Here is a 16,055-nt window from a genome sequence, read left to right on the forward strand (position 1 = left end):
ATATGGATTGGAAATAAAATGTCAGAAGGAAGCAGCATTGGACGAGGTGTTAGACAAGGTTATTGCCTTTCCCCGCTGTTGGTTAACGTATACCTTGAAGAGATTATTGCGAAAAGCTTAGATGTGAAAAGAGGAATATGTATTGGTGGAAATAGAATGGAATATATAAGATTTGCTGATGACATGCTGTTGGTGGAAGAAAGTGAGCGGACAGTGAATAACATGCTGAAAGATCTGAACGAAGCTTGTGTGGAATGTGGGATGCAAATAAACACAGCAAAAATAAAGAGTATGGTCATCAGTAAAAGACGCAGACTATCCAATATTAAAATAGGACAATCTACCATTAGCCAAGTAAGTGCATTTAAATATCTTGGAAGCACAATAACTGAAGACTTGAGATCTCACCAGGAGGTGAAAACTCGAATTACCATAGCGAAGGAGGCATTCAACAGAAAGAGGAGACTTTTATGTGGCAAATTAGATAAAGGAGTAAGGAAAAGGTTTGGCAAATCTTTTGTCTGGAGTGTGGCACTATATGGGGCAGAAACATGGACGCTGAGACGAGAGGATGAAGAAAGATTAGAAGCACTTGAAATGTGCATGTGGAGGAGAATGGAGAGAATAAGCTGGAGGGAAAGAGTGAGTAATGAAAGAGTATTGGGAAGGGTTGGTGAGACAAGATGTCTGCTGAAGGTTGTAAGAGAAAGGAAAAAGAACAGGTTGGGACGTTTATTGAGAAAGGAGTGCTTGCTAGCAGATGCTTTGGAAGGATTGGTTTGTGGGAGAAGACTGAGAAGAAGAAGGAGATACAAGATGATAGACGACATAAGGGAAGAGGAAATTATGCAGACCTGAAGAGGATGGCAGAAGACCGGAAAGCCTGGACAACTACCATGTGAAAACCTGCCTTTTGGCAGAACACTGATGATGATGATGATGATGATGTACAAAGGAAAAACGTGTGTCGTTAAGTAAAGTGCATTTTCATGCAGTGTGTCTAATTATCATATGGTATTATCCCAGGAAATGACAGTGAAAAGTATGTACTAGGTATGTTAACATTTATAACAATTTTTAAAAGATCCTAACTTAATACTAGTACTATCAAAACCAAAACTTTGATTCCCAGTAAATGATAGGCAATGAAATACTTATTATCCATACTGAAGGAAGTGACAACTTGTAGAGAAGTTCGGTTACTAATGCGCTACAATCACGGAAGAGAAATACAGCGCATACTGATTCCGAAAATATTTTCAACAGTAAAATGGTTTTTAAAGAAAGAAGGCAGCTAACAGTAAACATAATCACTCAGTGTCTAAAGAAGTAAATAGCTAAAACACTCATCTCGAATATTACGCTATATGGCTGTGAAAGATGGATACTACTGACAATAGACCAACAGTGCTTAGACTTGATGATACTGCGCCCGCTGAGAAAAACTAATGAAGACCAACTAGATACTGTAGATATTCGATGAGTTTGTTTTAAATCTTAGTAGAATTGCAGAGGCGATGACAGCGTTTCCTGAGAACGGCACAACAGTCTCCTTATCTTAAGTAAACTCTTCTGTTTTGGTACGAGGGCGTGCCGAAAACTAATGCCTGCGAATTTTTTATGAGAAAACTCTTAAAGCTTTTTAAATAAAACAAACGGCATTAACATTCTACATCTATATTCTTCATGTCTAAATATTTATTTCGGAACAGAGTCACCTGGGCGACAACACATTTCTCCCAGCTGGAGACCAGTATGTTGATACCGTCGTTGTAGATGTCTGACTTTGTTGACGGAGCCACAACCACACCTTAAGTTTTGAAAATAGATTAAAATCGAATGGGACCGAGTCGGGACCGTATGGGGGACGATCGGTGACAGTGAAACCAAGGCGTCCGATTGTTGCAGATGCAACGCTCTTGTGTGCTGTGTACTGTCTTGCTGAAGCATAGGATGCTCCGTGTGTGGAAAACTCTTCGAATTCGAAACTCGATTACAGCACGCTGTTCCCCAAGCACCGACATAGTTACGTTACACACCGCCAGGTGATATGCTACAATTCGGAGCCTTGTAGCGGCTGAGGGCTGAAAATATTTAGACATGAAGAATAAAAATGTAGAATGTTACTAACGTTTTTTTTAACAATGTTTAAGAGTTTTCACACAGAAAATTCGGAGGCGTTATTTTGAGCACACCCTCGTAGATCTTTGAAGTCAAATTCTTCAAATGGCTCTAAGCACTATGGGACTTAACATCTGAGGTCATTAGTCCCCTAGACTTAGAACTACTTAAACCTAACTAACCAAAGGACTTGACACACATCCATGCCTGAGGCAGGATTCGAACGTGGGACCGTAGTAACAGCGCGGTTCCACACTGAAGCGCCTGGAACCGCTCGGCCACAACGGCCGGCTCTTTGAACTTCGATGATCTCAGTTACTACTACTGTGTGTTGACCATCACCCTACAGCTCAATGTGGTCATCAAAAAGAGCAAGAAAGAAATAGGATGATTTCAATGCTGGTTTTGGGATCTGAACAAGACCCAAAAACACTGTGAAACGTAAAATCTCCGCACACTCCAGCAGTCTCCAGTAGGGAATACGACGCCTAGGCCAACAGCAGTCAATGGAATCAGCAGCTCCATTTGTTTCAGAACGGAGTATTTCACCCAATATATCTCCGAATACCTAATGAACGAACTGACGGTTACCACCGAAGTGTACCTCATACTTTATGAACGAGTCATCAAACAGCCTTGTCAGCTACTTCGGGACGTTGTACCTCACTTACAGAGATTGGTGACATAAAAAATTCGTCGAACCGTGATAGGGCAATATTTCCATGGTCGTGCTGCGACGTAAAAGATACTCCGTCGGGCATGGGTGCGTATGTTGTCCTTAGCGTAAGCTAACTTAAGTTACATTTAGTTGTGTGAGCCTAGGGATCAAGGACCTCAGCAGTTTGGTCCCATAGGAACTTACCACAAATTTCCAATTTGCAAGAGCCACTGACCACAAGTGTGCGCCATGTCGCTTACAATCTGCAAACTGCGCCGTCATTGTTACATGGGGCAAGGGTTAAAGATTGTTCCATGGAGTAGCGAGTCATGTTATAAGATGTGCCACTCAGACTGTCCGATGCGCACTTGACGAACGCCCGACGAATGTTTTGTACCTGAGAGCATTGTTACGTTTGTGCAATTTGGTGATAGTTGAGAAATGGTCATATCTGTTTTCCCTGGTTTGAGCTCAAACTATTAAGTTTGGATGATGTCGAAATAAATCAGCTTCTGCACAATAGCATGCTTCCCACAATGTGGGAAATAGTTTCGAATCGGTCATTTTTTGTAATAGCGTAGTAATGTTCCTATCTGCGTGGCAACAGCCATTGCATCCTTAATCAAAGCGAAACAAGTACGAGGGTGAGTCAAATGAAACCCTTAAATTTGTAATAACAAATCGAAATTTCGTTATCCTGTAAGTTGGTAAGCGTGCTACAAACAGCGTGCAGAATGGCCGGTAGGTGGCAGCGTAGTGCAGATGCACACATACCGTCGCAGTATCAATATAAATATGGCCGCCCCACTTGCCACTTGCCCCAGGGAAGAACAGCGTTCTGTTATTCGGTTTCCCGCACGGGATTAGCCGAGCGGTCTAGGGCGTTGCAGTCACGTACTGTGCGGCTGGTCCCGGAGGAGGTTCGAGTCCTCCCTCGGGCATGGGTGTGTGTATTTGTCCTTAGGATAATTTAGGTTAAGTAGTGTGAAAGCTTAGCGACTGATGACCATAGCAGTGAAGTCCCATAAGATTTCACACACATTTGAACATTTTGTTATTCGGTTTTTGCGTAGTGAAGGTGTAAAACCTATCGAAATTCATCGACGAATGAAGATTCAGTACGGTGATGCAATTTTGCCACAGCAGCAAGTCTACGAATGGAGTAGGAAGTTCGCAAATGGTGTGACTTCGGTGGAAGATGCTCCTCGTCCAGGTCAGGCACAACGAGTTGTGACTCCACAGAACATTGCAACAGTTGAAGCCATAGTGAAGGAAAATCGCTGAGTGACACTGAATGAAATTGCAGCATGTTTACAGATTAGTCATGGGTCAACACACCACATTGTGCAATCGGCCGTGGTGGCCGAGCGGTTCTAGGCGCTTCAGTCTGGAACCGCGCGACCGCTACGATCGCAGGTTCGAATCCTGCCTCGGGCATGGATGTGTATGATGTCCTTAGGTTAGTTAGGTTGAAGTAGTTCTAAGTTCTAGGGGTCTGATGACCTCAGCTGTTAAGTCCCATAGTGCTCAGAGCCATTTGAACTACATTGTGCATGATGTGCTCCAGTTTCACAAAGTGTCTGCAAGATGGGTTCCACGGCAGCTGACTCCTGAAATGAGAGAACGACGTATTATTGCTTGTGAAGAACTTCTTCGGCGCTTTGAACGAGAAGGTGATGGCTTCCTTGCAAGAATCGTTACTGGGGACGAAACCTGGGTTCACTTCCACCAACCGGAAACGAAGAGAGCGAGCAAGGAATGGCGCCATCCCTCATCACCAAAACCAAAGAAGTTTCGAACAGAACCATCAGCAGGGAAGGCTATGCTGGCTCTCTTTTGGGACGAAAAAGGCGTCAGTTTGGAGCATTACATGCCTAGAGGGACCACTGTCACCAGTGCATCATACACAGATCTCCTAAAAAATCATCTGCGGCCTGCAATCAAATCAAAGCGACATGGATTGCTGTCAGCAGGTGTCCTTTTGCAACATCACAATGCAAGGCCCCACACTGCCCGTACAACAGTTGCAACAATCACAGACCTGCATTCTGAGTGTCTTCCTCATCCACCATACTCACCAGACCTTGCCTCAAGTGATTTCCATATATTTGGACCACTCAAAGACGCAATGGGAGGAAAGAAGTTCCGTTCTGAAGAAGAGGTACGCCACGCGGTGCATGAGTGGTTGCGCGGACTACCAAAAGAATTTTTTTCTAAAGGAATTTATGCACTTTGTAAGCGCTGGAGGACTTGCATTGAGCATGGGAGAGATTAAGTTGAAAAGTGACACAGCTTTGTACCACTTCTACACAATAAATAATATTTTTTAAAAAAAATTAAGGTTTTCATTTGACTAACTCTCGTAGTATTTCTGGACTTGAATGGCTAGTGCCGGATGAACTAGCCTGATCGTGCACCTACAGTCCCAGCAAAAACTATTCGTGCCACTTCAAGGTCATTGTTATTAAACGTGTGGTCCAACCCAGACTTGCTGCAAGCAACACGCACCACCTGAACGTGTTGCCTTATACACACAGTGTGAAAGTAGCGATTGACTGGATTGCATTTATTGATCACGTACCACTTGATTGTGAAATGTACTAACAAATTGTCTGCTAATATTCCATTTGTCTCAAAGTAGTAAGTAACACTGAGCGACGTGGTCCTTAGATTATCATTACTGTTGTGTTACTTGTAAGTACTTCCAGGGTTTCAGAACAAGATGTGTGAAAACTACAAGACATACAGAAAAATGACACGTATCAGAGAATTCGTAATACGCGCCGTGACGTAGTTCACTAGTGGGGAGGTGTCTCACTACATGTAGACAAACCATATTCTCCGTATTGTTGCATCGAATTATTAAGTTGGAGAATAAGTTCGTAACGTTTTGGTTTTGCATGTTGATCTCCCGGTTGCTATGGGTTTATTTATCGATTGCCATTTTTTATTTGTAACTCACTGTTGCTATTGGAGTTTACATCTTGTCATTTTGTCATTTGAAAATAGTGGGTGAAGCTGTGGACGCTAGAAAATGGAATGGAGAAGCGGAACATTTCCGACATATTCCATGTTTGTGTTCAATAGAGGGGTGACAGCAGTGGAAGTAGCCAGAAACGTTTACGCCGCATAGGGGGACAATGCCATTAGACGGATCACGACAAGAAAATGTTTTTCTCGTTTTAAAGAGGATCGTTTTGACATCAGTGACTCTCCACTTTCAGGAAGTTCTTCGGGATTTGATGAAGATCGTTTAAACAGGTTGATCCACAATGATACCAATCAGTGTACTCGAGGGCTGGCAAATGTGACGAACTGTGATCATTCCACGATCGTGCGATATTTGCATGCGATGGGGATGGTTCACAAATCAGGTGTATGCGTACCCCATGCTCTAAACCAAAATCACAAATACATTCTGCTTGCTCGTCATCAATTGGCTCATGAGAAACATCTATCCCAGTACAAAAATTAACTACATTAAATTTCCTGCAAAAAGATCTGTTCATTTGTTCTGTAGGGCTAATAGTCTGGGCATAGCGAGCGAGAGAATACGAAAATCTTGTACATGGTATTCGAGGGCGTTGCGGGTTGCATACAACCCAGCGGTAGGGGTACTGAAACACCCTGTATTTGTCCCCAATGTGGATTTACAACGTTCACCACCTGCTTTCAAGTATATATTAATAGATGAGCAACAATGTTAGTTATAGTCGGTTATTTTCCATAGAAAATAATATTCTGGTATACTTTGAGCGTGTGCCTAAGTGTTGTGATTGGTTGCAGGCGCCGATGGCGACGCTACTCGTGCTGTGGGCGGCGGCGGCGCTCGCGCTGTCCCGCAGCGTGACGGCGCATAGGGAGCACAAGGTACGTCTAGCACGCCATGCTTACAGTCACCATACGTGCCAGTTATTGCAAAGGCATGAACAAACTATTGTCGGACAATCAAAGCAGTGCCATACTAGCTTTCAAGCACAACCAGTCACTGCTATATTATATATGTTTCCTGAAGCTGCCATGAGTTGAAGGAAGAGCTTGCATATAGACGAAAACATCCTTCATAGTAGCTGCCTCCGATTCGTGGGTAGGCTATTCCAATCCTGATAACAGAAAAAAGTACATCGCGAGAGTTACATACATACAGAGGTTGGACAAAAATACGGAAATACCGCGAGAAATACACACATCAAAAACAGTTTTGCATCACCTCGGTTCCGAGAGTTCCAAAACCTGTACAGAAAATTGCAATAGAGTTCAACATAAACATCATATCCACCCTTTTTATTGCTCAGGAAAACCACACATTGCATGTCGTACCACCATACAGCGAGACCTTCAGAGGTGGTGGTCCAGATTGCTGTACACACCGGTACCTCTAATACCCAGTAGCACGTCCTCTTGCATTGATGCATGCCTGTATTTCTCGTGGCATAGTATCCACAAGTTCATCAAGGCACTCTTGCTCCAGATTGTCCCACTCCTAAAGGGCGATTTGGTGTAGATCCCTCACTGTGGTTGATGGTCACGCCGTCTATAAACAGCCCTTTTCAATCTATCCCACCTATTGTCGATAGGGTTCATGTCTGGAAAACATGCTGGCCACTTTAGTCGACCGATGTCGTTATCCTAAAGAAAGTAATTCACAAGATGTGCACAATGGGGACGCGAATTGTCGGCCGTGAAGACGAATGCCTCGCCACTACGCTGCAGATATGGTTGCACTATCGGTCGGAGGATGGCATACACGTATCGTACAGCCGTTACGCCGCCTTCCATGACCACCAGCGGCATACGTCGACCCCACATAATGCCACTCCAAAACAGCAGGGAACCTCCACCTTGCTGCGCTCGCTGGACAGTGGGTCGCCCGGCCGAGGTGGCCAAGCGGTTAAAGGCGCTACAGTTTGGAACCGCGCGGCCGCTACGGTCGCAGGTTCGGATCCTGCCTCGGGCATGGATGTGTGTGATGTCCTTAGGTTAGTTAGGTTTAAGTAGTTCTAGGGGACTGATGACCTTAGAAGTTAAGTCCCATAGTGCTGAGCCATTTGAACTATTTTTTGACAGTGGGTCTAAGGCGTTCAGCCTGATCGGTTGCCTCCAAACACGTCTCCGACGATTGTATGGTTGAAGGCATATGCGACACTCATCGGTGATGAGAACGTGATGCCAGTCCTGAGCGGTCCAATCGGCATGTAAGGCCCATCTGTACTGTGCTGCATGGTATCGTGCTTGCAAAGATGGACTTCGCCATGGACGTCGGGAGTGAAGTAGCGTACCATGCAACCTATTGCGCACAATTTGTGTCGTAACACGACGTCGTGTGGCTGCACGAAAAGCACTATTCCACACGATGGCGTTGCTGTCCGATTTCCTCCAAGCCATAATCCGTAGGTAGCGGTCATCCACTGCAGTAATAGCCCTTGGGCGGCCTGAGAGAGGCATGTCATCGACAGTTCGTGTCTCTGTGTATCACCTCCATGTCCGAACATCGCTTTGGTTCACTCCGAGACGCCTGGACACTTCCCTTGTTGAGAGCCCTTCCTGGCACAAAGTAACAATGTGGACACGATAAAACTGCGGTATTGACTGTCTAGTCATGGTTGAACTACAGACAACACGAGCAGTGTACCTCCTTCCTGGTGGAATGACTGGAACTGATCGGCTGTCGGACCCCCTCCGTCTTATAGGTGCTGCTCATGGATGGTTGTTTACATCTTTGGGCCGGTTTAATGACATCTCTGAACAGTCAAAGGGACTATGTCTCTGATACAATATCCACAGTCAACGTCTATCTTCAGGAGTACTGGGAACCGGGGTGATGGAAAACTTTTTTTTGATGTGAGTACATACTTCAACGTAAATGCGGGTGATAGCCAAGTCTGCAGGTTGCAGTGTTCTATTTGATCACGAACGGCACCTGTGCACTGTCCTCAATACGTTGCTTGTATCAGTCGTGGCCAGAACAGTGCTCTATGTGGTTGGGATTGCATTATGTCGGAGCTAAGTGAATTCGGAACTGGGCAAATTGTTGTTGCTCCTATGGTAGATGCTTCCGTAACCAAGGAAGTCGAAATTCTTGGTGCTTCAAGAAGCACCGAATTTTTATACCGCAAACAGGGAAAGCAGATAAACGTCATCCGCCAAGTCACAACACGGAAAAATGTCTGCGAATGTCGCAATCGCGAGTGTTTCAGCACCAAAACAACACGAAGATAGCTCCATAAGCAGGAAATTTCAGGGCGAGATGAAATCCAAAACCACTCTTCAGGTGTGCAAATGCACCGTAATAGGGAAACGTGGTGCCAAAGCCACAAAACATGGATTTATAAGCAATGGAAGAAAGTAAGGTAATCGGATCAGTCTTATTGCACAGTGTTTCCAAATTGTGGCCGAGTTAACTCCCCAAGAGTGAAACAAGACAGGATTTCGGTGATAATTTGGCCAGCCATATCCGGGTATTCCATGGCCCACATGGTCACTCTGCAAGGTCGCATTACTGCGAGGGATTACACTGGCGTGACAATAGTATGGGGTACCTCTTAATGTCGTGTGGGGCCTCCTTTTGGCCGGCGTAGTACAGCAGCTAGACGTGCCATAGACTCAACAAGTCATTAGAAGTCCTCTGCAAAAATATTGATCCATGCTGCCTCTATAGATGTTCATAGTTGCGAAAGTGTTGGTGGTGCAGGATTTTGTGCACGATCTGATCAGTTATGTCCCATAAATATTCGATGGAATTCATTTTGGGCGATCTGGGTGGTCACATCATTCGCCAGAATCAACCAGGATATTAAAGTCGTGCTTGGGTAGCTCAGTTGGTAGAGCACTTGCCCGCGAAAGGCAAGGGTCCCGAGTTCGAGTCTCGGTCCGGCACACAGTTTTAATCTGCCAGGGAGTTTCATATCAGCGCACACTCCGCTGCAGAGTGAAAATCTCATTCTGGTATCCAGAATATTCTTCAAACCAATCACGAACAGTTGTGCCCTGGTGACATTGCATTTTGTGATCCATAAAAATTCCATCGTTGTTTGGGAAGATGAAGTCCATGAATGGCTCCAAATGGTCTCCGCGTAGCCGACCACAACCGACGACCTAGTCCATTCAAAGTGAACACAGCCCACACCATAATCGAGCCATCACCAGTTTGCAGAGTGCCCTGTTGGCAACTTGGGTCCATGGCTTCGTGGGATCTATACCACACTTGAACCCTAGAAACCGTGCGGAGGAGAGGCGTTGCAGACTATGCGCTGTTAGCAAAGGCACTCGGAACGATCGTCTGCTGCCATAGCCGATTAACGCCAAATTTCGCCGCTCTCTCCTAACGGATACGTTCGTCATACGTCCCACATTGATTTCTGCGGTTATTTCACGCAGTGTAACTTGTGTATTAGCACTGACAATTCTACGCAAACGCCACGCTCTCGGTCGTTAAGTGAAGGCCGTCGGCAACTGTCTTGTCCGTGGTGAGAGGTAGTGCCTTAAATTTGGTATCCTCGGCACAGTCTTGACACTGTGGATCTCGTGGATCTCGAAATACTGAATTCCCCAACGATTTTCGAAATGGAATGTCCCGTGAGTTTAGTTCCAACTTCCATTCCGCGTTCGAGGTCTGTTAATTTCCGTTGTGTGGCCATAATCACGTCGGAAACCTTTTCATATGAATCACCTGAGTGCAAATGACAGCTCCGCCAGTTAACTGCCCTTTTATAATTTTTGTACGCGATACTGCCACCATATGTAGCTGTAAATATCGCTGTCTCATGACTTCCGCCACTCCAGCGTATGTGATCATTTTGGCTGATCATGTCCATCCCATGGTGCAACGTTTGTTCCCCAGTGGTGATGCAGCATTTCAAGACGACAGAGTCCCTATTCACACAGTTAGAATCGCCCAGGACTTGTTTTGTGAACACGAGAATGAATGGTCACATCTCCTATGGCCACTGCAGTGTCTAGTATTACTGATCTTTTGTAGTTTACTTTAGAGGGAAGTGTTCGTGATCATAATCCAATTCCATCATCTTTAACTGCACTTGAAGCTATTTTGCAGAAAGAATGGTATAAGATTCCTTTGAAAACTATACAGGACCTGTATTTATCCATTCCGAGACACGTGGACGCTGTTTGAGTGCCAACTGGTTTCCTACACCGTATCAGACATTGGAATGTGTTGTATTTTTGGTGACCCCTTATCTTTTTCCAGCCCATGTACTTACTCAACACATTACTGTGAAGTACATGGCAAAGGGTACTTATCATTGTTCCACATGCTAGGCTTGCTTTCTGTTGGAACTGCATGTGGAACACGACAAGAATCACTGCTTGAATATCTCTGTAATGAGACTAATCTAGTCTTCGTAGTGCCTACGCAAGTGATATATAGGGAGCTGAATCTTGAAGCTTTGCAAATAGGCTTTGATGGGGTAATTGGGGTCTACCTTCGAGCGTCCGGTAAATTCGAGTTTTTTAGTATTTCCGTGATGTTCTGCCATGAAGCAAACGAATAATTGATCACTTGCTCTACCCATGACGTTACGATCAATATTCCATGTTGGTCCTATCCGGTATCGGTCCCATACACTTGAGAAATATTCTAAGATGAGACGCACAACTGTTATCTCAGCAGTCGCCTTTGTAGACAGACTGCTTTCCCCAGCATCCTGCCAATGAACCCAAATCTGCCTACAGTTGTCACCGAGCGAGGTGGCACAGTGGTTAGCACACTGGGCTCCCATTCTGGAGGACGGCAGTTCAAACACGCGTCCGGCCGAACTGATTTAGGTTTTCCGTGATTTCCCTAAATAGCTTCAGGCAAATGCCGGGATGGTTCCTTTGAGTGGGCATGGCCGACTTCCTTTTCCGTCCATCCCTAATCCAATGTGACCGATGACCTTGCTGTTTGGTCCCTTCCCCAAAATCAACCAACCTATGGTTGTCCCATTGTGGACATTCCATATCTTATCCATACAGACTGTCACATCCAGGGATTTTTGCGAGTTGACTGTTCCCAGTTGTGACTCACTGATATTGTAGTTATATGGTACTGCCTTTCGCGTTTATTGAAGTGCAAAATTTTTAATTGTTGTATGTTTAAAGTGAGTTGTCAATATTTGCCCCACTTTGTAATCTTATAAAAATCTGACGAAAGATCAGTGCAGCTTTTTCTCATTACAGAATCTGCATCATCTGCAAAATATCTTTGGGTGCTATTAATACTGTCTGCCAAGTCAGTAATATAAGTGATGAGCAGCAAGAGCCCCGTTACCCTTTCCTGGGTTAAGCCTGAAGTTAATTTCTTATCTGCCGATGACCCTCAATCATTATAACGTGATACGTTCTCTGTACTAATAAATCCTCAACATAGTCGCAAATTTTGTTTGGTACCCTTTATTATTGTACTTTTTTTAGTAAATTTTGGCATAGTACAGATTCAAACGCTTTTTGGAAGACAAGAAATATTGAACTTATAGGTGAATCTTATTCCATTACTTTTAGGATGTCATGTGGGAAAAGCGCGAGATAATACCCGCATGACCGATGTTGGTGGGCGTGGGGGAGGTCATTCTATTCGAGATACCTCTCTACGTTTGAACTCAAAAAATGTTCTAAAATGTATGAACGCCAATGATACTGAGCAGTAATTTTGTGGATCACTTCTACTACCCTTCTCGTAGGACAATGTGCTTACTTCCAATCACTGGGTACAGTTTTTTGTTCGATGGATCTATGATATATTATTGTTCAAATGGGCGCTATCTCAGCTGCATATCGGGTAGGGCAAGGTGGGCACGCAGAAGTGCCGCAACACCTCGTGACGTGGACTCGAATAATGTCTTAAGTAGAGATGGAGGGAACTGACACCATGAATCTTGCAGGGCTATCCATAAATCCGTAAGAACACAAGGAGGTGGAGATCTCTTCTGAACAGCACGTTGCAAGGCATTCCAGATAAGCTCAATAATGTTCTTATCTGGGGAGTTTGGTGGGCAGCGGAAGTGTTTAAACTCAGAATATGTTCCTGAAGCCACTCTGTAAATTTGATATTTTACCGAATTCCTGATGTTCACGGTTGTTGTTGTGGTCTTCAGGCCTGAGACTGGTTTGATGCAGCTCTCTATGCTACTCTATCCTGTGCAAGCTTCTTCATCTCCCAGTACCTACTGCAACCTACATCCTTCTGAATCTGCTTAGTGTATTCATCTCTTGGTCTCCCCCTACGATTTTTACCCTCCACGCTGCCCTCCAATACTAAATTGGTGATCCCTTGATGCCTCAGAACATGTCCTACCAACCGATCCCTTTTTCTGGTCAAGTTGCGCCACGAACGTCTCTTCTCCCCAATCCTATTCAATACTTCCTCATTAGTTATGTGATCTACCCATCTAATCTTCAGCATTCTTCTGCAGCACCACATTTCGAAAGCTTCTATTCTCTTCTTGTCCAAACTATTTATCGTCCATGTTTCACTTCCATACATGCCTACACTCCATACAAATACTTTCAGAAATGACTTCCTGACACTTAAATCTATACTCGATGTTAACACATTTCTCTTCTTCAGAAACGCTTTCCTTGCCATTGCCAGTCTACATTTTATATCCCCTCTACTTCGACCATCATCAGTTATTTTGCTCCCCAAACAGCAAAACTCCTTTACTACTTTAAGTGTCTCATTTCCTAATCTAATTCTCTCAGCATCACCCGACTTAATTCGACTACATTCCATTATCCTCGTTTTGCTTTTGTTGATGTTCATCTTATATCCTCCCTTCAAGACACCATCCATTCCATTCAACTGCTCTTCCAAGTCCTTTGCTGTCTCTGACAGAATTACAATGTCATCGGCGAACCTCAAAGTTTTTATTTCTTCTCCATGGATTTTAATACCTACTCCGAATTTTTCTTTTGTTTCCTTTACTGCTTGCTCAATATACAGATTGAATAACATCGGGGAGAGGCTACAACCCTGTCTTACTCCCTTCCCAACCACTGCTTCCCTTTCATGTCCCTCGACTCTTATAACTGCCATCTGGTTTCTGTACAAATTGTAAATAGCCTTTCGCTCCCTGTATTTTACCCCTGCCACCTTTAGAATTTGAAAGAGAGTATTCCAGTCAACATTGTCAAAAGCTTTCTCTAAGTCTACAAATGCTAGAAACGTAGGTTTGCCTTTCCTTAATCTTTCTTCTAAGATAAGTCGTAAGGTCAGTATTGCCTCACGTGTTGCAGTGTTTCTACGGAATCCAAACTGATCTTCCCCGAGGTCGGCTTCTACTAGTTTTTCCATTCGTCTGTAAAGAATTCGTGTTAGTATTTTGCAGCTGTGGCTTATTAAACTGATTGTTCGGTAATTTTCCCATCTGTCAACACCTGCTTTCTTTGGGATATTCACGGTACACTCATCAAATGGTCGCATGGGAAAATCCCTAATTCATCGCTACCTCGGAGATGCTGTGTCCCATCGCTCGTGCGTCCACTATAACACTACATTCAAACTCACTTAAATCTTGAAAATCTGCCACTGTAGCAGCAGTAAACGATCTAACAATTGCGCCAGACTCTTTTTGTCTTATACAGGCGTTTGCTGCCTGTTTGTATCTCTGTATTTGAATGCGCATGCGTATACCAGTTTCTTTGGCGCTTCTGAATAACATATATAAGTGCAAACCTTCCGCAAATTGCTTCAGATTTCAATGCTGGGTCATCAAAATGTGTCAGCGTTCGAAGCATTCAACGAAACATCATCTATATATAGATATGAGCTTTCGGAGCCGAAGGCCCACTCGTGTACCCTTGATGACGGCACGACACAAAGTTCTACGCCTCGCCTTGGCGCGTCAACACCGACATTGGACTGCTGATGACTGGAAACATGTTGCTTGGTCGGACGAGTCTCGTCTCAAATTGTATCGAGCGGATGGACGCATACGGGCATGGAGACAATCTCATGAATCCATGCCCCTGCATGTCAGCAGGGTACTGTTCAAGCTGGTGGAGCCTCGAGTGATATGGGACCTCTGATACGTCTAGATATGACACTGACAGGTGACAGATGACAGGTGACACGTACGTAAGCATCCTGTCTGATCACCTGCATCCATTCATGTCCATTGTGCATTCTGACGGACTTGGGCAATTACAGCAAGACAATCCGACATCCCATACGTCCAGAATTGCTAGAGAGTGGCTCCAGGTACATATTCTGAGTTTAAACACTTCCACTGGCCACCAAACTCCCCAGACATGAACATTATTGAGCATATCTGGGAGGCCTTGCAACGTCCTGTTCAGAAGAGATCTCCACCCCGTCGTACTCTTACGGATTTATGGACAGTCCTGCAGGATTCTTGGTGTCAGTTCACTCCAGCACAGCTTCAGACAATAGTTGAGACAATGCCATATCATGTTGCGGCACTTCTGCGTGCTCGCGTGGGCCCTACACCATATTAGGCAGGTGTACTAGTTTCTTTGGCTTTTCAGTGAATACCTGCTTTGTTTACAATGAAATTCTAGGGACCGATGGAATATCTGTCAGATTTTATACAGAATTCGTAGCTGAGACAGCACCCGTATGAACAATAATATACTGGAACAAAAAACTGCGCCCAGTGGTTGGATGAAAGCGCATCCTCCTATAAGAAGTGTAGCAGAAGTGATCAACAAAACTACTGCCCAATATCATTGACGTCCATATGTTGTAGAACATATTTTGGATTCAAACATGCGGTGGTCTAGCGGTTCTGGCGCTGCAGTCCAGAACCGCGGGATTGCTGCGGTCGCAGGTTCGAATCCTGCCTCGGGCATGGGTGTGTGTGATGTCCTTAGGTCAGTTAGGTTTAAGTAGTTCTAAGTTCTAGGGGACTTATGACCTAAGATGTTGAGTCCCATAGTGCTCAGAGCCATTTGAACCATTTGGTTCAAACATAGAGAAGTATCTCGAATGGAATGACCTCCTCCACGCCGATCAACATCGGTCATGCAGGCATTATATCGCGCTTTTCTCTCATGACATCCTAATATATATATTCCTGCTTACAACGAACATCTCCCACGTCTCGAAACCGTTACTAAAGCCTCGAAATGACCGTTTGTAGCACATCCAAAGATACTGAGACTTCTGTCTATGTCTGACCTACTCCCAGACAGCCGAGTATTCTATCCTGCAAAATAAGAGTCCAAATGGCGCCTTTGTGGTGTTACATTGTCAACTTCAGCAAGTGACTACACCCTGCTCACTAGGAACGCACAAAGAAGGCTGAAACATGAGTAGTCT

At 44.5% G+C, this 16,055-nt stretch overlaps 1 protein-coding gene across 2 annotated transcripts in view; it reads left to right on the forward strand.

Annotated features, from left to right (window-relative positions):
- The window catches only part of LOC126184787 (uncharacterized), a 355,721-nt gene that overhangs the window by 206,971 nt on the left and 132,695 nt on the right, over positions 1–16,055 (forward strand). For both annotated transcript variants that reach the window (XM_049927358.1, XM_049927359.1), the window contains exon 2: positions 6,566–6,649. In XM_049927358.1, the coding sequence (XP_049783315.1) occupies positions 6,572–6,649 (78 nt within the window). In that variant the 5' untranslated portion in view covers positions 6,566–6,571. The remainder of the gene's footprint in view (positions 1–6,565; positions 6,650–16,055) is intronic.

Source organism: Schistocerca cancellata, chromosome 4 (assembly GCF_023864275.1).
Source record: "Schistocerca cancellata isolate TAMUIC-IGC-003103 chromosome 4, iqSchCanc2.1, whole genome shotgun sequence".
NCBI lineage: Eukaryota > Metazoa > Arthropoda > Insecta > Orthoptera > Acrididae > Schistocerca > Schistocerca cancellata.